At 27.0% G+C, this 27,553-nt stretch overlaps 1 protein-coding gene across 1 annotated transcript in view; it reads right to left on the reverse strand.

Annotated features, from left to right (window-relative positions):
• The window catches only part of nAChRalpha4 (nicotinic acetylcholine receptor alpha4), a 198,801-nt gene extending 174,911 nt beyond the window's left edge, over positions 1-23,890 (reverse strand). Inside the window, exons 1-2 of the mRNA XM_011499055.1 lie at positions 23,744-23,890; positions 18,209-18,457 (exon numbers count right to left, since the gene is read on the reverse strand). Of these exons, the coding sequence (XP_011497357.1) occupies positions 18,209-18,412 (204 nt within the window). The 5' untranslated portion in view covers positions 18,413-18,457; positions 23,744-23,890. The remainder of the gene's footprint in view (positions 1-18,208; positions 18,458-23,743) is intronic.
• Between the last annotated feature and the right edge of the window lie 3,663 nt (positions 23,891-27,553).

Below are 27,553 nucleotides of genomic sequence, written 5' to 3' on the forward strand. Positions count from 1 at the left end.
ACTATTTTATTACATTCAGAAATTTCACGTAAATATACCAGTCAACGGAAATTTAAAACTTACATTACGTTGATTTATTATTACTAGCCCGTATACTATCGTACTTAATGGATATCAATTTTAGAGATTTCGGACATTTTAATTTTCGCAAAAAGTACACGGAATTAATGTTATTTCCGTTATCTCGGAAAATTATTTTAAAATTCGAGATTTTTCATAAATTTTGATAATTATTTAAATAAATATTTCAATCGAAAAAATACACTATATATATATATATATATATATATATATATATATATATATACTTATTGAATATAAAAATGTATTTAATATAAAATGCATAATTTATCGACGGTTTGCAAATATATGCATATTAATAAAATTAAGGAATGTACAAAGTATTCGTCGTATATTATTTAAACCCAATATTTATAGCCAACGGTATCTTATTGTTGGAATACAAAACAATTGGATGTATAAATTATTAAATTATTAAGGTATTCAGTGAATTTCATCGTTTATTCATAATTTGTATATAAATTATTTTTCATCATATATCACTGAAAAGGAAAGATTATGACACATGAAAATGGAAAAATTATTGCTATCTCAATGATTCGAGGAGTATTTTTTTTTTGTTTTTTTTTTTTGTTTTGTTTTAACCATTTGAAAACAAAAAATTTATCCTCAAAAAGCATTCACAGCTGAACCAAAGCTCTAACATCCTTGTTTTAACTTATACGTCTGACGCGTTTTTGATGTCCGCGTCATATTTCGCCAGAACATACATAAAGGAGAAGAAAATCTAAAAGAGATTCAGTGAATAGCCGTGAAGAAATTGCATCTTATTTTCAGCGTTTTTCCTTTCATTTCGATCAATATTTTATACACAAAAGAATTTGTTTATTTAAATCTTTTAATGCTTATATTATAACTGCATTAATTTATTAATATTTCAAAATTTTATTAGTGATTTATATATAAATTGATTTTTTGCAAATGCATATTAGTGTTTATTTACATGCAATAATTAGCATTATAGATAAGTTAATATTTTTTAAATAAAATGCATTCATGAAGTAAAAATTATTTGTATGAAATAATTAGAATAACAGCATTGAATATTTATTAACTAAAAAATTATAATATTAAATTCATCTTTATATTATAATACTGTAAAATTTCATTAAAACTCGATATAAATTAAAATTATCTCATAATTCTTATTAAAATGTTAATTTTTTATAATACATCTAAATGTATTATTATAATAGAAAATTACGATATAAAATTAATAATTTATTATAAATACTTAATAAATATTAATCTTGATATTATTTTATTCAGACTATTAATATAATTTAATCATTAATATAATTTTTAAATAATTTCCAACAATTTGAAGGTAAATTATAAATTATCATGTATTACAAAATAAAGACTAAAATGTAAGTTCGACAATAGTATGAAAAGATAAAAAATGTATTTACAAAATTTTTAATTAAAAATATAATTACGAGACCGAATTTAAAATACGGATTTTATTTTAATTTGCAACATTAATTATATTCCATATTAACTATTTACTAATTAGTAGTAAGCTTTCTAAATTAAAATTAACAATACACTTTAAATAGATACATTTGTATTAAAAAATACAATATTAATTTATGGTTTGATATAATGAACTTTTAATAATAAAAAATTACTACTTTTGTAATTTGTAGCAGTGGTATGCTTACAACGTAGAAAAACATTAAATTATTAAATATTTTTCATATATGTTTTTATTCATAATAAAGTATTAATCAAAAATTATAAATCATTATACATTTATCATATTCTCTAATAAATAAATTTTATTATGACATGTAGATGATGAAAATATGAAAATCCATAAAGATTGAAGTAAGTTAAGCGAATTTCCAATCTATATAAAAATACATGAATACAATTCTCTGTTTCTCTATCTCAGTTTTCATAGCCGTAGATGTTTTTCATCTCTACCTAACTTATTTTATTTTTTTATCTCTCGCTTTGCTATATTCTTTACATATGTTTTATATTAAATTTCTAAATTCCAAGCCAATGTACGTATATATTTATATATATATATATATATATATATATATATATATATATATCGATTAACCGAGAAACTTATAGGATGACTTTTTCAATATGCAAAATGTCATCAATGGGTAACTTTTTTCTATGGCTTATAAAGATAGGTAAATCAATGTAGAAACATAATAGTTGTTTTTTTATATGAAGATATTATTAATCAATGATAAATTGTCAAATTGAAAATTTTGATTCTTCGCTTTAAATTAAAACGATTTAATATTATTTAATGTTTTTAGTGATCTTTATAAATATACTTACTTTATGAATAAAGAGTGAAATTTAATTAAACGTACGATAATAATTAATTTCTTTATTACGCTTAACATTAAATTTCTCTACAATTAATAAACATTCGCAATAACCTATATTTCAATCGAAATTAAAGAGGTCCGATGTTACTAAATCATTTAGTCATTGTCAAACGTATAAAATAAACTTTGCGATAATTATATTAACACTGTATGCGGGTAAAAGGTTTAAAATTCGAGAAATTAATTTTTTATTTTTGTTTTTAATAAGTATATACAAAATATAAATTGCTTAAACACCATCAAAATTTCACATCCTCTTTTATACTTTTTATTCTATTTAAATGCATAATATTGGATTCAGTTTTTTCAATAATTGAAACTAAACTTGATATTGCTGGAAAGAAAATATAATATAAAAAACTTAGTGAACAGAAATACAGCTATTTATTTTGAAAAATTTAATTACATCCATCATATTGAAATAACATAATCTATGGTATTATTATAATATATAACAAATTATTATTATTTTGGGCTTATCATATATTAAATATCATATGTGCATTGATTAATTTGAATGACTGTTATTTCTAATACACATTTATTTGGAATAACTGTACTTGTAAATATGCACTATTAATTGCGTCCCATCTTTAAAACATTCAAGTGAGGTACTGGCATTTATCAGGTTGAATTATATTTTAACAGCATTTTTATTTTCCTTATCGTAGCGAAAAATAGTCTACTTTTAACATTTTGCTTTCATGAGTTTCAAAGTTTTCTAGTATCCGACGTATCAGCTTATGTTACGAGGCCGTAAGAAGTTTTATAATACGATCGAGTTTCATGTTTGCTATATCTTGAAATTCACGTGCACGGATAAATAGGAGCCAATGAAAGATATTAGTAATGATCAAATAAGTTTCTTATATAAAATGAAAATAATGTCTATATTAAGATAATTTGCCTTTTACAAATAAATAACGCATGCAATTATTTTTTTTTTAACTTCAACCATTAAATTCAGATGTATTATAACGATAATTAGATTCTCAAAGCAACTGAGAAATACAATCGGTTATTCATTTTTTTTTCTTCTCGATTTAATTATTCAAATTACACGAGTTTATTGGAACAACCGCAATTTCACAACATCTTCAAGTATTTATAAATTATACAGATTTTATATTCAGAAGAATATTTATGTATATTACAATAATTGCGTATTATGATTCCTAATATATTATTTCTCAGTTATATACAAGTTTATAATAGGATTAATAAAAAATTATAACTATATTTTTTTATACCATATCCTTTTTAGAATATAAATATTTTATTGTTTTTTTTTTATATATATCAAATTATAATATAAGCACTTGTTAAATAAAATAGAGCTGATCCCATTAAAATCACGATTGCAATTATATTAAAATTATAAAAGGCTTTATTATTCACAAGTATATATCATTAAAGTTGTATAATCTTGACGAATAATTAAGGAAAAATTTGTTAAAGAATCCTATAAATATCATTTCATTTGTGTTTAAAAAACCATTACTATTCATTTTTATTTCGTATTATAATATTCTAGTTTTCTGCGTAGTACATTGTTTTAATTTTTATTTACGGCTTAGATACGACAATATGTATATTTTAAATTTTATAAAAAATTTTCCTTATAACGCATGTATAATATTTTCATCATTTATATTAATATTATAATTTCTTTTTTCTACTAGTGACTATAATTTTTTAATTTAATTATCAATAGTATATAACAGAAAATTTGTTTGAATTGCGTTAGAATTACTGTTAATCTATTTTCTAATGTACTTTTTAATGTCTGTATTATATTATTCCTGAATTCAATTCTTATAATATATTTTTTTAATATACATTTTTCTGCTTATAGGCGTATAAAAAAAAAGTATCAAAAGCAAAGATATATATATGTAAATAACATTTTCTTTTTTTCTTTGATCAGTATGCCAGTTCGTTTCTGCACTGAGAAGAGAATTATATTTATAAACGAATATTACTTTTACAATAACAAATAGTTTCATACGAATAAGAACCAAAATTATATGAGAAGAATATTCTTCTTCATTGCAAGCTAAAAAAAAAAAAAACAAAATTAAAAAGCTAAGATAAAAAACTGAAAAACAATATTCAAAGTTCAAAAATTTGTTAAATATGTAAAATATACAAAATTTTAATTACTCACAGCCGTTTTTACGCCTGTCTTCCTTGTTTATCTTTTGAGCCTTTTTGTTTCCTACTTTTAAAACTATTTCTGTCGTTTATTTACAGTACTGACAACTTTTTTTCCATAAATATCTTTTGAAAATGTATGGAATTGAAGTTTAATAAAGAATTCAAATATTCTTTTTATATTTGACTATTGTCGGATATAAAATTTTTTTATTTTTTATATTTCAACAACTAATTCAAAATTCTATCTATGATCCAGGGTGACGGAACATTAATATAATAATAATATTCTCTTATAGTATAAGAACAATAAAATTTTTATACATGAAATTAAGTAGTTATTTATTTTGTTATTCTAACAACAGTTACTTAATCACCTTTACATAAGTTAGGTTATATTATTATTTATACTTTTAAACTTTAATATATTGACATTACTTGAAAAAAACTGTTAATTGTATAGAGAAATTTGAGCCACACATTGATAAAGATTATATTTACTTAAATAGAATAATATAATAATGCTGAATTCGTTGCTATTATATTATTTATTATATTAAATGAGTAAAATTGTAATTTGGAAAATCATTAAAAGATACGTGTAATCATGTGGTAACTCAATGTTATACTCTATTAATTGTATTAATTATATTAATTGTACACAGTATATCAAAGTTTATATTATCATATTAGCTTTGTCGGTTATACATTTGATATTAGTTGAAAATTTTTATTTTAATGTATGCCTAACATAAGTCAAGGCTATTCCATTTATAACGAAGGGAAAACTTGTTATTTATTTTTTATTGCACATGTCTCTACCTATATAAATAAAGGCAAAAATATGAAAAAATTTTTAAGAGAATTTAGTTTATAAAGTTCGTCCCTTCTACACTATATTTACCCTCGGTGTTTATATAAAAATTTTCATCAAGTATACACATGCTTAAGAATGAGAAAAATTTGATTATATAATCCAAGTAAAATCTCCGACATTATAATGTACTTGCCAATCGTTCAATACCTTGTCGGATATTCTTAATAAGAATTCTTATGAAACTTTATTTAAATTGAATATATTACAAAAATAATTGTTCAATTACCAATTGCTATTCAATAAAGCAACGTAAATGAAATTCTAACCCAATGAAATTATTTACATATTTCAAGTATTATTACTTAATATACTTTCCCAGGCAGCGATTATGAAACAAAGTGTATGGAATATAAATAAAGATAGAGTATATCGCTACAATCGTTACCATTTTTCCACCGAATAATATAAACGTCGCTACAACGGCGCGAGCTCAATCGCAATTCGACAATGGGGAAAGACGTGTATCGGCAGGGAGAGCAAATGCGAGTCGAGCCATGGCCGATCGATTTTCAATCTTTCATTCAGAGCCGAGTAAAATGAACATTTATCGCGAGCAACACACTAAGCCGCCCAAAGTCAAGAAACCCCGCCTCAAGAAATTATCGAGATACTTGTATTTTAATGCGTTGTCGTCTCGCCCAGGGAGCCGCTCCATTTAAAGAGGAAAGAGGTTGGGACAATGTTACACACGAGGTTAATAGTGCATTAGCGGGGAACAGGTAGAGTTATAAGCACCTAAGGGTAAATGCTTCGGTATTATAACTATATTATAAGCCCTTATATAACGGAGCGAATTTTTAAACGGAATTTACATTAGCGCGACACGTTAAATTACTTCCAATGCAATAAAAGCGTCTATGTAATTATGATTCGTTGTTGCGAGAGCTTGCAACGAGCAACCAATACGTACGAATGAGTTTAATTTCGATATATTTACGTTAAGGGTAAAATGTTATTAGCACGTTGTCAAAGATTTTCTTCTTCGAACGCGAGCTCTTAGCTCATTATTAAGAATACGACAAAACTTAAAAACTACAAAGGTTCTCCACTGAAACGTACACTCTTCAGTTTTTCAGATAATATTGCATCAAGTTTTATGTCAGACTGCTGAATATCTTATTGGGCTAAAATAGGAATTCCCAGCCGCCTTCATCGCGTCAAAGTCAACTAAGAATATTTCGATAGGTGGAAAGGCCTCGAATGAGGCTTTAAGGTTGAGAATCGTATCGAGTCAGCCGGACTAATGGACGTGCAAAGCATATTTCTAGTAATAAATTCCAAACGCGTGCAATTTGTAATGTCAGGGGCCTGGACTCGCAGAGTCAGGATATGTAGAGCAGTTAGCGAAGGAGCCACGCCGCTGCTTTCAAAGCACTGCAAACTTATGATAAATCGTCTGATAGTGCTTGGAGACTAGTGTTGCCACTACTGTTGTTATAACCGTCGACCTGCCTCTCTATATTGCGCCAACGAATCATAAATACTAGTCTATAAGCAGTCCTTGCAGCACGCTTCCAGGATGCGCTACTCCCCACCCACCCCCACCTCACATCTCACCCCACGACACCGACACCGACGTTTGCCCGACGCCAGACCTTATATATGGGCTTAAAGTCCCGTTGGTATGGATAAAAGGAGAGAAAGAAGAGGGACGAGAAAAGGAAATGTGTGTCGACTGTCCTGGATTTTACTAAAGTGACTTATTTCACGATAACTCATATTATCCGGTTAAGCTCTTTGTCATTGCTATCTTGTAACGTCAAGGCTCACACTCGGACTAACTGTTAAATAACTTTTACCAATCTTACATGCACATGCAGTTTAATATGGTCTCTCAATTAATGTTCTATGCTTACCAATGGTAATTCGAAATTAATTTTTACTATGAAAAATAAATGTCGAAAAGCCATATTTTTAGGTACTGTGGAAGCAAATAAATAATTGCAAAATTCCCTAATCCTGTGAATAATTGATAATACAAAATATAATTATGTACAATCATTAGATTCGTATAGTTGCATAACAATTAATATTCTTATAATTTAGTTTACAGTCACTATTTCATCGATTCCTTTTTCTTCTCATTTAATATCATCAAATATTAAACTTTTTTTCTTTTCTTTTCTTTTTTTTTTTTTTAATAACATTTGTTAATCGAAGGTTATACGTACTATTTGTATCGTAAGTGAACTTACGACTTAGCGAGTTTGAATATATTCTCTTTAACTAAGGATAAATAGTAAATAAATGCATATGTGAGTCGATATAATTACTATATACTATTATTATATCTTATACATGTTTTTATTTCCTAATTTTACTGCGCTCATACATAATGCTTGATTATCAATAATAATCATTGGCACATGTAATTGACAGACATTCACATTATTTAATTAATTATTGGAAATTCTGTAAATATCAAATATGAAATAATATACTGGCTATTTAATGGAAAATAGATCATGAAATCAAAATATAATTAACAATAAAGAATTCATGATGAATAATGGCAGTATAGAAGAAATTTAGTAGATTGTTGTAATTTTTTCTAATCTCACGTTGAATATGGATAATAATATTTCTATACAATTAACAATTGTCTACAATATATATTCAAATGCCAATTATAATTTCATTCGTCTTTATGCGTGACTAGATAAAGCATGTTTACTTGCTGTCTATTGCATTTAAGATGCAAACTAAAGGCAATATACTGTTAATACTAATTTACATGCAGGTTGGTATAGGCAGATCTCTATTGTTTCTCGGCTACTTGAGGGTTTATCGATAAATCTTTAGCAATGGGGCGTAGAATTTAAATAATAAACTCCAAGATATATATATATATATATATATATATATATATATAATCATAAAATAAATTATTTGATAAATAATATCATACAGTCCTACATGGAGTTTCTTAAGGATACAAACAATAATAATGTGATTAAATTCAAAATAAATTTCTTTCCAGCTTGTTTAATTAAACTTTGTTTGTAATATAATCGAAAATTGATTTATATTTAAATATTAAAAAATATTGTAAAACAAATATATTTTAAAAATTACGGAGTATAGTACTTGTATCATTAAATAAATCAATGTTGAATAAGAAAAAAATTAATAGCCGAAAATATCTTTTGATATACATATATCTGAAAGAAGAATTTATTTAATTAATTAATTATCACCGTATTCCGTTATATACGCATTCAGAAATTATGATGTGAAAATTAATTTTGGTAGTAGTACATCTTCCTATAAATTATAAATTTCTATAAATATTTTTCCATAAATGTTATTATTATTATTATTATTATTATTATTATTATTATTATTATTATTATTATTATTATTGTATTGATTTGTTAATATTCTTTTACTGAATTTTAAAAGTTTGAATTCACTAGATTTATTAATGTGCAAATGATTGTAGACATTCATATCAACTTGAAGTTACTAATGAAAATTTAGACTTGTTTTTTACAAATATTATTAAAAAAATAATTACATTGTAATTAAGATGCAGGAAATAAAATAAATAAATTTATTTTGAATTTATTATTCTACTTTTTTCTCGTCAAATAAAATTTGACTTAGTTTGGAATAATTTTCCATTCAATCACCTTTATGAATTCTGGCAAAGCATAAAACTATAATTTTTTAACAACAATAAGTTTGTTACTTTGCTATTACGCAATACAATATAAATATAAATAATTGCCAATTGATATTAATGGATTAGAAGAATCTAGAAATCTCATGTAGAAATTTTGAAAGTGATTTAGAATTAAAATTAGAAAAGATGCAGGAGATAAGAAGGTACGGAATAATCGTTCTATGAATAAGATTTTAGGACACGAGCAATACGATCTGCGTAAATTATTTGCAAAAGCTCTATAGTATAAATTTTTGCATTGAAAGCTACAAAAGTCACACGAGATGCGAATAAGCGATAACTTCCTCTACAGATGTCTCGAGAGTATAAGACGGGAAGATTTACATAATCCATAAGAGCGCATACGGATTTCCAATGTAGGCGCCTTACGCTTTCATTACTATCCCTTATGAATCGCGCGAGCCCATGCATAAACTGGTCGATGTGTATATGGTGTGAGAGATACATCGCGTGCCTTCAAGGTCTTTTTGTCCGGAGCAGGTATGTGAGCAGATGTAGGTAAGCGCGGGTTCGAGCGAGTTCTTCAACCTCGCCGCAAACCGTGTGGAAAATTGGATCGCCTAGTAGAGAGAAAGAGAGAGAGAGAGAGAGAGAGAGAGAGAGAGAGAGAGCGAAAGAGTAGACATAATCACTTGGGTAAGCATTAGTTTGATAAATGAGTGTTTTGATAAGACTAGTGAACGTTTTCGAGAGCGCTAGAACAAATTCCCGATGGACAATATTGAAATTAATAATTTTATTAGAAATTAATATGTTTGCCTGCGTTTGAATTTAAATATTCTGGTAATAATTGATATACACTTATTTAAATTCATAAGTTAATGAAATACATTATATGTATGAAAATTAATTTCACTTAATTTCTATCACTTCTTTTCGCGAACTCGTAATTTTAACCAATGTTTATTGTATTAGATATAATCTACTTATTTTCTTCAACCTAGATACGAGATATTATAACAACAATATGTATTAAATTTGGAGAAATTAAAGAATATATAAATTAATGTAACTTACAATATTACTTATTTTATATATTGACCGAAATATTAATTGAATTGAAATAAGATAGTTTCAATACTTTTTAAACCTCACAAAGTGAAGTAAATATATTTAGTTATTTATAACAAATGACCTTTAAGTAATATTTATTCTTAATAATCTTATTAAGAAGGTATTTTGTAATAAATACATTTATTTTAAATTGTATTGGTATTGTAATAAATGAAATAATAATAAGCTGGAAAATATATCGACATATCAAATAATAAATTTAGCTGAAAATGTGATTTTAAAACTTATTATCACATGGTGCTTTAACTACTAAAAATTATGTAAAATCAGAAAAGTACCAAAGTCACGTTCAGCCTTATTGTCATCTAACTAAAGAATAAGAAACATAAGTTTTATTATACTATATGATTGAATAAGATCTTATCGTGTATAATAAAATCTAACAATAAGATTTTTTAAAAAATTGAATAAACTTGAAATGACGTTAAATTTGATGAGCCTGATGATATTATAGTATCACGTGCCATGATAATAAAATTCTATACATAATGTCTGTCTATTATGACATCGAATCACTTAATAAACTGAAAAGGAGAAAAAGTTAAGTGAAATTAATGGACTAGCTCTTGTAAGAAAATATAATTACTAAAAAAAAAAAAAAATGAAAGAATTATTTAATATTGTACAATTTACAGGCAATTTTATTTATTTATTTTTTTTAATGAAATGATTCAATAGTAAATTAATACTATAAGTAAGGAATGATAAATAAATTATATAAGATCAAAGTAGTAATAGAGAGTGAAAAATTAGTCTATAACATTCTATGTACAAATATCACATATAGTTTAAGAAAAAATAAAGTATTGGAATAGTCAATTTAATGTCTAATGAAAATAATAAATTAATATTATATTGTCAATATATGTTTCATTTATTATTCCGTTAGTAAATTTTTCGACTATATAATAAATTTTAAATGCTTCTCGGTATGTTAGTATAACTAGACACCATCATTTTAAGATTTTTTAACTCCTATAAAATGAATTTACTCAAGCTAAGTGCAGGATAAACGTAATTTTTGAGTCTATCATCTACTATAGTTTAAAGCTGCTAAACTGAAAGCTGAGACTTTAAAACTATTTAAATAAAAAAAAAAGTGTATCTTTTGTGTCGATATCATAAGTTCAAATATATTAATTTACAGCTTTTTTTTCATTAATACACTATTAAGTTTATTAAGATGAAATTTTAAAATAAAAATGTCTAAAAATAGCGACAATGGCTATAAAATTTTATATTGAACTTAATAACTGTTTGTAAGAAAAAAAAAGATAGTCTGAAATAATAGAATATATTATAATTCAAAAAAGATAAAAATGATGTTTGAATTATTAATTGGTACTCCCTCCATAATGATGCCGTCACTGCAAATTCTCTAGTATGGAAATTGAGAATATTGAATGCAATATTGAATATTGAACAGTTTGATCTCACCTTAAAGAAATATTATCCATGTCCTTATAGGCTAATTATGTATAAAAATTTCATACATATTGAAAGCCTTGAGTTATAAAATAAGGAAATTGTAAAAAACGAAGTTATCGAATTAATTATGTGCGTGCGTGCGTGCGTATGTGTGTGTACACGAATAGCTTCAATTCTTATCGTCGCAATTTAAGTTTCAAAGCTAGTTTATACGGTTAAGTAACATTAATTCACACAAAAGACGCAACTTTGAAGATACATTAAGAACAGAACTCTAGAGCGTATCAACTTACTTTACAGAATATTAGTAGATCGTTAGACCTACAAGGATACCTGTATTTACAAAAGTATTCAAATTTGTCTGCTACGAATTCATTTTTTCAGTATTCATTGATGATACGTTTTGTAGTTAATATAGCTAATGTTAAATAAATTAGAAAATGGTTTTTTTTTTCAATTTTGCTTTCAAAATTAACAAAATTAATTACTTTAGATTTTAAATATGATATTTACACCTCATAGATCCGCACGAAGCAATGAAATTAATAATGATCAAGCTGGTGCTTAAGCTGCTTATAATTTAGAAATGGTTAATTCACTTTCTTTGTTTAGTTGTCATCGGCTTTTATTAGCTAATAAAAATAAGAAATTCATTATTTTACACTAAATTATTGGGAAATATATTTAAGATTAATCAAAAAGCATTTTACTTTATCATAATAAAATGAAACTTTTAGCTATAAATTTCTTATGAAGAATCCGCCCAAATAATTCGAAAAATAATATCATACAATTAACAATAAAATCAACAATCTAGTTCTATTACAATGGTACTTTTCCTTATTAATAATTTTAATTACTTTCCTCACTTATTATTATGATTATAAAGTTTTGGCAGTTTTAATAACATTTTTAGAATCGATAACATTAATATTTAATAATGTCAATAGCTCTTTTGAACAACGTATTCGACGATTATTAATTTTTAATAAAATTATTGGATTTCTTTATATGAATCATAGGCAAACCATTTAAATACATGTTTCAATAAGCCTGAATAAAATTTGTATAAAGATACATGTATATATAAAAAAAAAGGAAGAAGATAATGTCGATCGAAGATGACAAGAAACGTTATACATAGATCTTTTCACATCTAGAAGATAATGTTGAAAGGGATGTCTAGGTGAATGAGGTCGTCGAGGAACAACTTGCCCCGCTGGGTTCCGTCCCTTACTCGAGGTTAACGAGTGGCGCTTCTCATTTTGGCACTATGACGTTGACAAACTAGATAACGAAGATTTATTATGACTCGAAATTTGTTTCCCAATCTAGAGACTTTTCCGATTCTTCTATTTTTTGTCTATTTTTTTTTCTTTTTCGAAAGTACCAGATAATATACTTTGATAGGATTTATTAAAAAATATTATATCTCAGATTAGCGGGATAAATGAATAATTACAATTTGAATTTCAAAGGTAAATTAAAATATGATTATACAACCGTTTTTAATATTTACGAAAATTGATAGAGATATCCTATATTTATATATCATTACAATAATATCCGCTTCAACGCTGATTTTGAATGGATTCGGATCTGATAAAAGTAGATAAAATAATTTATAGAAAATTAATTTAAATATTAATGAACAATTACTTTAATTTGATACATTCTTATGTGTCTAGGAGAAGTTATTAGTACTTTAATATCAATTTTTATATTATGTTGCAATAATTACACGAACGTGCCACACCACAAGTCCCCGTCCATATGGAAAGGATATCAGGAGATATTGAATGCTGACATTATGCATTATTCCAACGTCTCGGTTATACTTCAAAATAATTGATAACAGTTGGTAAAAAAAAATTATCACTGCATATTCATTAATATTTCTGCTTTTATTTGGAAGACTGCCGATAAAAAAGTATAAAGTTTATATATTTATCATTATTTACTTGATATTTTAGTTTAATGAATAACGATGTGACTACTTCAAAATCTATATATATCAAAATTTATATAATTTATACGAAATAGAGGGGTGGACGAGTTTTAAATATGTTTCCGTCAAAATCTTTGGATGTATTAGAATATACGTATGGAGAAGAAATTGCTCTGTGAAATTAATTTATTTAAAAAACTTCGTAAAGTTTATTATTTTAATTGAAAATGATAATATTATAATAAAATTGTCCTATTTAGATTATAAATATTTATAAACGTTTTTTACACTTTTACATCGTGTTGATAAAAAATATTGAAATAATTTCTTACTTTGCAATCTCGTACGTTAAATCTACGCATTTATAATGCTTTTTTAATAAAAATGTGCGTTGAAATGTATTATTTAATATATCGTAAATATTAATGTAATATCTAGGGTAATCAAAGTTGCGAAGAAAAACTACGATAATGATCGTTTTAAAATGTGGAAATGAAAAGCAATTTTTATGTACCAAAGGTAGTATCATTCAGAGATTATTAATTAATGGAATTCCATCACGTCATATACTTATTTCCTCGTTTTTCACCTTCACCTTTCCTTCTCTTCCTTCATACTCTTTCAGTTCTCGTGCAGTCGACTTCAACGCACCTATCGAAGGTTTATCATTTATCACTTCGATGAAAATTCTTGCTTAATTATACCTCTCGTCCATTGCTGACGTTGAATTTCATTCCATCGAGTTTCATTTATTTCTCATTTTATATCCGCGATGTCGAAGCTCTGATTTGATAGGATGAATTTACATGTGAAATAGTGAATGATAGGATATGCGAGCAGAGGAAACGTCGAAACGAAGACAGAAATGCGTCATGTACGTAAACTCTTTACAACTGACTTCTATATATGTATGTGTATTAGTGATATACATGTGCCTAAGGGACGATAAGTAGATAGACAGCTACGTCGAACAATTTTGAAACATTGAAGTTCATTGAATTTGTTTTTGCCAAAGTATTTTATACTATTCTGACATTTCGAGTGTCATATATGATATTAATTTCATAAAGATACAAACGGAGATTAGTACATATTCATTACCACTATTAAAAATCTTATATAAAAATTAAATGTATTGATACAACTAAAAGGTAGCAGTCGCGTGTCTATCTCATACTCATCATCAGCTGATTATTAGCTTTATTTCAAGCTCTATTAAAAGTTATTTCGAGAGACTATTATAACAATACCATATTGAATATATATTTATCAATAAATATAATAAGCCATAATCGTTGTTAACCACGTGTAATTTCATGTAAATGATTTAAAAGCAGAATATTAAAAGCCGATTTTAAAATACTTTTGTTCCATTGTGTTGGTTGTTCTTAATTTTCAAATATCATTCGAATTAAAATGAATATATTTACTGCTCCAGGCATACTCGATATATCGAATTTCATGCATTAGAGCATCGGTTGCTACTTTATACTTCATCTCCATCATCGAATAGCCATTTGCCTTGTTAGTATAAAACAAAAAGGTACCGTAAATTTTCTATAAACCATTGAGGTCTGTGGCTACGTATCTTTTACATATATTACTAAGTAATTCATTTTATTACAATTGTATTGGTACATGGATAAATAAGAATACGAAATGCATAAACTATTCGTCTCTAATGGGATTCTCGCTTGCATTGTTTCGGCCATACAAAACATCTGTATTATTCTCCCTTTCACTTACAAATTTTTGAAGGCTAAATTTACCAAGAAAGCGAATAAACGCTCAAGTTATTTCAACGTCTTCTATCTTTATTAGAAGTTCTTTTTGAGGTCGTTATTTTGCTACTTGAGAAGAGACAAGAGAAAGGTTTCAAAAGCGATAAAAAGGTTACTTAAAATTTCTAAGGAAGTCGGACGATGTCTTATTATGTTTTATAAAAGCGATTTGTTAAAAAAAAAAAAAAAAAAAACTTAATACGTTGCTACTATCCGAAAATAAATTCTTTACTTTTACATAAGATTTTAATTTAAGATACATGATTAAAAATTGATTAAACAATTCCAAACAAATAGTTTTGAAATAGCCAAACATTTTTCAGTTTTTATAATCAAGAATTTTCAACTAATCAACTTAATTATGTCCAAACAAATTTCAAGCTGATTTTTCATAATTTTATACTGATATACCGAACACGTTGATCATCGATATCTTAGAAGAACGAAGAATATAAATTATATTTGATTAATTAATAATATTCTTATATAATGAATACTTTCCATGTAAGTCCGTAATTTAATATTAATTATTTATAATCGGATAATTAATTAGACGTATCGTTTTGAAACGAACATAATTAACTGATTTGAGTCGATATTTTTATGTGAAATTATCATTTCTTATTAATTATTGCATGATAATGAAAATTAATGAATTCACTATACATGATGAAATTAAATTTTAATAAATTAAATATACTTAAAAAATATTAAATTAAATTAAATACTATATTGCAAATCTTAATACTTGCATAGAATGTCGATTAATTTAGAAATCCGCAATCCCAATTAATATTTATACTAATTGACTCCAATTAAACTAATTTTACAATTTCAACCGAAGAGGTAACTTAAAAAACACTAAGTTTATATGTAAAATAATTTGTAAAAAGTTATGATGATAAATATAATATTCAAATAAAGTGAATAAATTTCTTATTTTTATTTTGCTACCTTAAATATTTATTAATAATCAAAATATATTGTAATTGTCCGTACTGATTAAGATGTACTTTATTAGGAACATATAAATAAGTATTAAAATGATGAAATTCTCTGTTACGTCAATTTGTATATATTCATACAATTTATATGAAATTGTTAAATTAAATAATTTATAACTATCAATATAATAGCAATAACCATTAAACCTATAAACAATCATACCATACCGTTTGATTTTGATAATTATTCGTTCCTTCTTAATTATCATTTCAAGGAAATTCATTGGTTTAGTTAAATTTTTTGAAATTTTTATAAACAAATATTATTGATATTGTAATTAGGTATAACTTTTAATTATATAAATAAAAACTTATTTAAATCAAATATGTTTATGTTTTATTTGAAAAATTTTGTAGTTTTTTTTTCATAAATTTTCTTTTTATTCCTAAATTCATGAAAACATTAATTCAACAAAAATTTACTTATTTCATGCTCCCTGGCACTGAATATACGTTTTTTATTATTTAAAGAAAATAAAATAAATAAAGATGTATTGAAAGTTTCATGGTAAATGTCTCTACTTGAGATGTTATAATTGGTGGAGGTGGCAACTCTTTTAAAATACTCCATTTGAGTGTAGATGTTAAGCTCTGATAATTTCCCCATTTTACCGATAAGTATTTTTAGTATAATTTAAATTTGTTAATACTACTGTTTTTAAAGTTACTGAAACTTGCAATATTAGTATAGAAATTTAACTATCAACTACATGTTATATTAATTTTAATATTTTTTTTTCTATGAAATGTACAACGCATGTATTATTAAAAACAATTTTTGGAAAAATTTTTAACCTATAATATCATAAATTCTGTAAGACACTGTTTTTTTGTTAATGTAACAATATATGTATTTTATTAAGTTTATTATCGAATCGAAAAATTCTATCAATAAATCAGACTGACATTATTGGTAAAAATAAGATTTACAATAAAATTCCCTTTACTTATTTATTTTATATTGAAAATATATTACATATTTATTATGTATAAGATAAAATGAATAAGCGAAGGGAGTTTTATGCGTTCTATTCTAGAGTTTTATTTCTATGAAATATATTAGTTTTTTTCAGGCGCGCGCGCGCGCGCGCGCGTGTGTTTGTGTGTATTTGCGCGTAAATAAAAATGATTTTTTTTTTTAAATTAGACAAGGATAGCGTAAACAATGAATATAACAGTATAGTAAATGATTATAAATAAATAAAAAATAGTATAATTATGATAATAATGAAATAAGTAAAATAGAATTAATTAAAAATATTAATTAAAATCCGGATATATTAAGATGAAATGAATATATTAATCGAATTACGAATTCTACCCTTTCTATAATATTACATGAATATGAAAAATCAGACTTTATAAAAAGTGAAAGCGAAGATTGAAAAATTCTATTAAATAGCCATTTATAAGGTTCCAAGTCTTTGCATTATTATGTCAGCATATATAGAAAATTCATCCATGTAAGTGAAATTTTGTTAAATCTTGAGTCTACGTTAGAAAAAGGCAAGATATATCAATACAAATTTATAAAGCATAAAAGCATCAAAAACTGGCAAATATTTAAATTATTTTAAAATTACAATTTTCCATTCTCATGTTCTTCATTGATATTTAAGTTTACATTAAAAATATTAGTTTAAAAGGTGCACGATAAAGATAAATAACAACAAATGTACTTGCATATGCGAGTTGGATATCGAAGGGAAAATCGATTGGATATCGGAAGGAGCATCCGGATGTTGGTGATCTGGTGCGTCGAGCGCACCCTCACTACATTAATCGAGCAAGGCCGTTAAGAAGGAAGTTTACTTACGACGTCGATGAGCTGCGAGAGCTTGAGCTTTATGCAGACGCGAAGCACGTCGGAGGTATTGACGACGGGCCTAACGAGCTTATTGTAGTTGGACAGCAGGTCGTCGTAGAGCCGCTTCGCGTCCGGATTGCCGGCGACGGCCCCGTGCACCACCAGTGCCGAGAGCAGCCACACGCGCAACGTTTCCCCGATTGTCGGGGGCATCCTGACTCGGGCCCAAGGCTGAACTCCAGGGCGCCGGCGACTGCTCTGCAAATTCAAGGACATTATTCGTCTTGATCTGGTGTAGAGGATGACTATGTGTTAAACATGGCGTTTAAGCATAAATTTCAGAGATATTAGCATAAATCATAAGCATGATCAGGGAATGGACGATCATCCATTTCCAATACGATGAACATAGGTACAAAGGGTTTTTATTACAATTACAAGACATGTATTTGAGAACAAACAGGCGACAGCTCTGATATATATATATATATATATATATATATATATATATATACGTAAACACTTAAAAAATTTATATAGATATATAAAAATTTAGCCATTAATATATTTTTAACAAAACGCTTTTTAGTAGTTGGAAGGTGACTTTGTATTATAATTGTAATTGGCATTTTTTAATTATCAAATTTATTATTTAAAATTACGAAAAGTTCAGAATAATGACTCTATCATTGTTATGAAATTTTTTTATAAGAAATATGCTTTTCATGATACAAGAGAAGAAAACTTTGTCGCAAATTTAATTTATAACATAATTATTATAATGATAATGTGGGTAGACAAATACAAATAAAGCCACCCATATTGAGAATTGTGCGGTCTTGAAGCGAAATATTCCTAATTAATAATTAAAGTACTCCGTTTGAAGAAAACGTGATTTAAAATAAAAAATTTTTTGTAACTTTTTTGTAACTTTGCGGCTAAAGTTTCTCCTTTAATGACACTTTGTAGTGGAAAATTTGTTATATAGATCGTATGAACAGATATTTTATTTACATTTGAATATATTGTGAAATGAGATCACGAAATTCACAACTTTTGGAAATATACCTTAATAAACTTTTTTTTTATATTTAAATAATTGAATCACCGCCGATGATACCAAATTCTACTGATTATTAAAGTTAAGCACCATGTGGTCTGACCAGTATTTGGAACCATTTCAGCTAACACGATGAAAGTTCGTAAAAACTGGTTAAGCAAAATACAGTCAACAGAGTTTTAAAAATCCCTTTTATTAAAAAGTTTTAAATCCTCAAAAAAAAAACTGATTTACAAATATAAATTTTAATCATTGCTCATAACATTAATTAATAGTTTTAATATAATACATTGTTTTGATAATGCAATTAAAAGTGCAAGCTCGTATCTTAAAGTCAAAAGCTAAATGATTATCATGAATAAATTTTTAAAAAAATTATTAAAAATGCCCATCGTTGTTGTAAAAATGAAATATTGTCACTAGTGGAGTGTAAATTATTCTAATATTTTGAATTGCAAAAATTATGCTAAATCAATTTTTTAAAAAAAAAAATTTTTATATTAGTATATCAAGTGCATGTGCCCACTTTCTCCCGTTTCAAGCCTAATGCTCTTAAGATTACGCTTATATTTTTATTTATAAACTAATAAACCGAGCACTTTTTAACCCTTGCAAAAATTGTAAAATTGTAATTAACTGAATAATTTCTTTTTTTAGACTTTTATTTTGATAATGTAATGAATTCCGTACATCTCTTATAAATGAAAATTCCATTTTTTCCTGTGCCTTCATTGATTATTATAAAACAATATTATTCGAAGACTATCTTATGAATAATTTCAATTAATAAGAATGTACATATAATTTTCTTATCCAATAATGTTGATAAAATGAACGAATATAATAATTAATTATATAATAAGTATTTACAATTATACATTCGCATATAATTTGCATAAAGCAATAGAGAAAATAATGTTGAACTGATTTTCGGTAATGTATAAATGTATTAAATCGATGTAAATCAATCAACCAGTAATTAATGCAATTTATTTGTTCAAATATATATTTACATAAATTTTAGTTGCAAATTCTATTCTCTGTCTTTTTTTACCATCATTTATCACTGTAGCCTATTGTTTTTACCTTTGTCTCTTTTTACTTATTCAATCATCTGAAATTTAAATTTACGATAGGACTGATTAAAAAGAGACAAAGAATTCATTTTCATATAATACCATTTCTAAAATGTACAGATATATATATATATATATATATATATACATTTAGTTAATTTTATTTGGAAAATGTCATGTGTAAATTATAAATCCATATATTTTTTACGGTACAACAATTGTATTCAAGTTAGTATTAACAGTTAATAAGTCGTAATTTTATGGATTGGCAGCAATTATATCTTTTCTTTGATTTTATATCAATGAACAGAAGATACTTGAGCACCAATAGAATTTATTATAATAGCCTCTATAGCTAAATTTTTACAATGTCAGTATAATTTTATGTAAAGTAGCAACAATTCTTGTTAAATATTTATAAAACTCTTATATTAAAAATATTTGTTAAAATGTATCATAAAGTTGTATTATTGATATTTTTCTTGTTGAATCTACGCTTTAATATCAATTAGCATCCTGTTCTTATATTACATAGACTAGTGAGTAAATACAAATATAGATATAAAATTATTTTATTCACGTTGCTTAGTTAAATTTGAGTTGACTAACTGTACTGAATAGTCCATTGCCAAGTCCTTGTTTCCATACGTATTTTCCACTATACATCAAACCGATAAAACAACTTTTATTGCATCGTTGACACGAGTCCGTTGAAAACAAATTAAAAGAAGGGCGCGTCATTGTCGTTACCTTCATCGATTTCTTGCCTTATTCACTACGCAATTTATGCAGAGATATATAAATACACATGAATGCATATATACATACGTGTATTATTCATATGCACAAGTGCGTTATTTATATACATACATACACACACACACACACACACACACACACACATATATATATATATATATATATATATATATATATATATATATATATATATACATACTAACCCGCATCCGCTTGTATAACTCTGTATGCAATTAAATACGTGTATGTGCGCGCGGGCGGGCGCGTGTATATACGTATAATGCGGGTAGTGAACTCAAACTCGTCTATCTCATCTTTCTACTGTTCGCGTCTCATTACTGCAACGATTCCGCGCTACCGAGAGAGACGAGCTTCCGTGAGCAATTAACGCTGTACGGAAACTATCCGGATTTAGTAGGACTGAGATATATGTAGGGCAGAAGGGGAGTAACTCTCGGCTTTAGTGAATGAATTAGTCCGAAACAAATAGTCATTGTGTTTTTAGTCCAATTAAAAGGAAAAGTTGCATTTTGTTGAATATGATACTTGGAAATGTTTCAACCAGCTGTACTTATAACTGTACGAACAATATTGCAATTGTAAAATAAATATAAAAATTACTTACTATTATATTACTTATACTTATATTGTTCATATTAATCACTCAAACTCTTTAAAGGATAGGAAACTCAACTTCTTTTTAGCTTTATATTTATTTCAATTCCACGGACAAAGGGAGACGAGAAGCTTTTATAAAGTAGTAAGAAGTTATGACAATTAGCGTTTAAGTAATAGATCCGTTATTTAAATTTTAAATGTAAAAGAAAATATTCGCAAACTTTATCTTTGGCTAAAATTGTGCTTTGAAAGAAAAAGAAATGTATAGATGAATAAATGTTCTATAAGTGAAAGCATGCATTATATTAAAATAAATTACGACGAATGATAACAGTAATTAAATTTAATTAGTTTTGAAAATTATTTATTCAATCATTTGTAAATTTATTACCGTTAATTTTTTAAGCTTTTTCATGGCAGTTTCATTTTCCATGAATTAATGGTAGATTAAAAAGATTTTGTTAAATATTCGCGCGTTTTCATTCGGTTAGTAAATTTCATTACACTTAGAGGTGTGAATGAAAATTATTTTCAACACAGATACACATATGCATGAGTGTATATATATATATATATAAAACATGGTTTAATATTTTAAGAGAGTGTCAAGAAAGAATTAATTTAGCATAAATACTAATAGAAAATAGAGAAAAGATATTGATTGTAAAAATTGCTATATTCTGAATTGCACAATAATTAAATTAAAAACATAAAAACAGATATAATGTCTTTATTGAATTATCTAAAAACAAAGATAAAACTAATGATAATAAAATTATTAATAAATTAATCATGGTGTATTTTGTACTTTTTTTTTTAAATTAATTTCTAAAAAAGTAACCGATTTTTCAACAATTTTCGGCTTGAAAAGAAAATTTTATTAAAAAATCGGCATTTAATAATGTTTTTCGAATTTCATCGATTCCTTTAAATGACAACATTTACTATTTGAAATAGCGAACGTGAAGATTATTCTTAGGAATTCAGTACTGCAGAATGGAAGCTTTCATTCGATTATTTTTCATATTAGTTCCGCTAATCATCCTTAGTGCCCACAATATTTTCAACCGATGAAGTTAAAAATTAACCTTTTAATTAACTTGGTTTCTACACAAATAATTTAACGTTTTAAAAATAAAATAGCGTGTCTACCGTAGTATTAATTCATTGAATTATAATTAAAAATTGGAGTACTTTCAATAATCCCTTCACAATCGGCTTTCCAAACAATCCACATCCGAGTGGAAAGTGTCTCGGAATTGCAAATATGAAATATCAACATCGTTTAAAGGAAAATAACGTTTCACCCTCGTAAAATTCATGGGAGTTCCGCAGAAACACGATAGCATAATTCAAAAAGCTTCGGTGAAAACTCTTGTTGTCCTCGTTCTCGAATCTCTCTAGTCCCAAAATACTAGCTGGTAACATCGAGATTATGAGCGCCAGGATAATCCGCGTCCAAAGCCGTCCCCGCCGAGTTCAGCAATAGATTCTTCGGGCATTCGTAGTAAAAGCTCGGCAGAACGCGTCCTCTCATTCCCACACTAACTTTGCGAATTTCAACGATTAATATATAATAATGTTCTGTCCAGTTGGCGCTCCCGCGATTTCCAAGACGGCAAGTCAACAAGAAATAGGGTAGCGGAAGAGTCGAAGGTTAAAGGGAAAAAAATCATAAATGCTTTATCTCGCTCTGTCATTGGTCGTCGAGCAGTTTCATTATAATGGAATATGCGAGTTGCGGCGATCCTCGCATAATTATCGTCAGGATAGCTATAAAGGGGCGAGCCGTGAAGGACTGCTCTAATCGCAAAAACACCACAGCCTTTTGTTGAAAATAGCACGAAGCGGCAATGAGCGATCGACATTAGTCAACAAAAAATTTGTAAGCTTTGAGTAAGCCCAATGTCTCGCAACCCATCTCTCTCTCTCTCTCTCTCTCTCTCTCTCTCTCTCTCTCTCTGTGTGTTGAAAAATAAAAGGGCCCAAGTGCAAGCGATTTCAAGCGAATGAGGATTGAGCGTCTCTTACTGAGTTTCGCGCGCTCACTTTGTTCGTCACGTGCAAGATGTGATACGCAACGAACGTGGATTACATCTGCACAGCTTTGTCATAAGCCAGTCAGCAGCCGATCGTCCCCGGCGTCTCCCGATGACGTCCCAGCGACGGCCGACACTCCGGCCCAGCCTCGCGCACTCCAGTCCACGCCGCCAGGGCCGCGGTCGTTAGGACGCAGAAAGATCGAGGAGGAGGGAAGGAGGGAGCCAAGGGTGGCGAGCCGCGCCGTTCACACCGCAAGAGCTTCCGGGAGAGCCGCTGCACAAGCACGCACTGCACCCACGACTGACGGCTCGACGCCGCTCTCGCTCGCCTCTGGCCGAGTCGCGCCATCTCCCCGCCAGGGGGCGACACTCGCCCTCCCAGGAGCTGGGAAGGGGCGAGAAAGCGCCCGTTGAGAGCGTTGCGATATCGAGTTGCTGGATGCTGATGCTCGAAGAAGACTTTGACCCGCGACTCGAACGTGGTGCCGTTCTCTGCGGGTGCACTTCCCAGTCCCCAGCCCCTACGTTCCACCACACTCTGCTTCTCATTTTCTATACATCAACTTTATCCTCTCTTGCTCGTCATTCACGACCAATATTTAATAGCCCCATTCGCCTCTTAATTTCTTTTAAACGAGTCTTGGAATGTCTGGATTTCTTACTCGCAAATAGTTTTGACATATTCAAGTATTTTTATAGATTTGACACGAACCATCTGCGGACGAAATTTAATAGAAATTCGTGTAAATAGTAATGCTTACATTAAGCTTACTTCGGCATTTGCCTTATTTCCGATGTCCAGTTTTAAAAAGGTAATTTAAGATAATTTGTTTTTAGCATTACTCTTTCTATACCAATAATTGATATCAATTTGTAGAAATTAACGTAGAAATTAATTTAAAATTTACTAATAAACTGCTTGTGTATGTATGTATGTATTCGGCAACAATTATTAAATCTGATCGTTTGTTGTAACACCGCAGTAACGTTGTGTAACACAACATAATGAAATTCTAAGGTTATAAAATTTCTATATCTTTAATTTAATTATTATTAATTATTGATGAACTTTTAAACTATTTTTTTAAATTTCCTATGGGTAATATTCGACATGCTTGTACCATTGTTAAAATGTAATGATAGCAACTTCAATTACAAATAATATATAGAAATAATTTTGTAATCAAGGAATAGATATATCATTTACGCATATTCTTAATTATTTTTTTAATAAAAGAATCCGAATAATAGTAATGTATTAAAAAACAAAAAAAAAAAACAAAAAAAAAAACAAACAAAAACAAACAAAAATAACTAATAGATTATCCACGCATAAACAACAATGAAAATTAAGTATTGTTATGAACTTTAACATTGTAGATAAAATTGATGTTTATGATGCATGAAGGAGCAACTGAGGGATTAACGCTCAGAGTCTAGAGCATGAGGAGGGCAATTCCACAGACGGTGTAATTACCTTCACAAAAAGCCGAAAAATTCATCATCCGAAGATTGACTGAATATCCTAATTAATCTAATCAGGTAGTCCAGGGATTTCAACAAGGATTGAAATCTCAATACAAACGAAAATCAGTGTAAAATTCAAGTACAATATTGAACAATGAGAAATATTAAATTACCAACAATTATTTAATTGTTATTGCCAATTAATTAAAAATGTCTATCATGTTGACATTATTATTATTTTATTTCAACTAAACAAGTCGATCTGTATATAATTTATAATTTCTACGCATATACTAATATTTATAAATGTTACAATTAAATGTTAAACCTCAAGAATAATTACAGATTAAGGAAGAGATTATTAAAAATGTCCACATTAGTACTTTCCAGTAGATTTCCATATAACTTTAAAGTATCATTGAGTTGTATTCTTTTAATAACTGAGAGTTATATGCGTATCCGCAAATAGTTGCATATAGTCGACAGAAATTGCACGAGTAAAGATTAATCTAAAAATTCAACACAAATATAACTATCCATATTTTCCAATATAATATTTTTAAGCTGAAGCTTTTTTATACGCAAATTTAGAATAAAAGTCAAATTTAAGTCATTATAAAATGGCAATTATCGTAGTTATAGGTATGAGAGAACGATTAATGCCATTAAATAAATATAATAGTGCTAAGATTACACAAAGTTTATAACGTAAAGATAATGAATGCTTAAGCATAGTAAAATTAAAATAAACAGAGAAATATATGGAGGTAGAGAAAACATTAAAGTATCATTAAATATTACGTGTGACCTTTTATAATTTAATTAATATTCAAATATCTCAACTATTGAGGTTAATGATATAGGATAGTGAATTACAAGAAATTATAATGCATAGCACTTATGTTTCATAATAATAAAGAAATAAGGAAGTAAAGAATCGTACGAGTAGCGAAAAGTTAAAACAAAACAATAAATATAAAATATATTTATCACATTATAGTATAAAGATATTTGCAACACTGGAAAACTTACGATATGTGGTGTTTGAATTCAGAATAGAAAAACAGAATTATGTAGTAGAATTTCATTTTCGAAATTGAAAAATAATAGACCATGAATAGACTACAATTGACGATGGGAAGATAATATCTAGTTGAAGTTAAAAAATGTAGTACATGGTCTATACTTGGTGCTGTCGAGTACAAAATACCAAAAATTTTCAATCACATTTGTTTAGGTTAACTAATATTCAAAATTTAATATAATTCATTATAATTTGATTATAAATTTAAATGAATTAATATGATGCAATAATGAATCTTTCATTCCTTTAATACATACAATATATCTTCTTTATTTATAAAAGTATTGCATAATAATATTTGTATTATTTTTCTTATAAATTTATATAATAATAACAATGTTAAATTATGAGATCAAATTTGCTTTAGACATATTTTAACAAATTTTAGTTGATTTTTCATACAATTAAAACTTTTCATAATTCACTTGGTGTTAAAAAATATTGAAATATTAAAAATTGTAAGCCATTAAACATAATGCATATCTAATAATATTTATATTTAAAATAATACAAATAATTATTGTTCAATTCCAAGCACTTTTATTCTATATTTTTTTATTATATTTATAACTAATCCAATTGATTTAATAAATAATCATATTTTCTCATCGCAAGAGTAAATAAGTATATTTAAGTTTATTATGCTTAAATTTAATCGATTTTAATAATTATTAATTTATTAAACTGAGGTTGACTCGATGAAATTTCATAAAATACATTAATTAAGAAAATATTCTTAATACTTGTAAGTCGATTTAATTACTCATTGCTTAGAATTATTTTTATGAGACTTTTATGAGGCTTCTTTATTTAATTCTCGCTTATAAAAATTGCATTCGCATATTAAGAATTAGGAACTTATTTATTAATATATAATAATTTATTTTATCTATATAAAATAATTAATAGAATTATTTGTTTATCCAAAGACTGCAATTTTACCAAGATAGTTTATATTAAAATATAGCTTTTGAAATGCAAACGACTTTAATGTTAATATATCGTATCGATGAGAGTAACCATCAATTATAAATTTCATTAGTCATATTAATATTTTATTTGAACATTTTTGCAGCTCTATGCTGTTTTATTGTAAGGAGTTAGTAAATTTATGCCTTGCATAAAATGGAGAATTTTTTTAATTGAATCCCCTCATTGATATACATCAGCACAATATATAGACCAGCGAAAATTGGTTTTACACATGCTCTTAATGCTACAGTTGATACATCCGCTTGAAATATCGTT

Source organism: Ceratosolen solmsi, unplaced genomic scaffold (genome assembly GCF_000503995.2).
Source record: "Ceratosolen solmsi marchali unplaced genomic scaffold, CerSol_1.0 scaffold2, whole genome shotgun sequence".
Classification (NCBI taxonomy): Eukaryota; Metazoa; Arthropoda; class Insecta; order Hymenoptera; family Agaonidae; genus Ceratosolen; species Ceratosolen solmsi.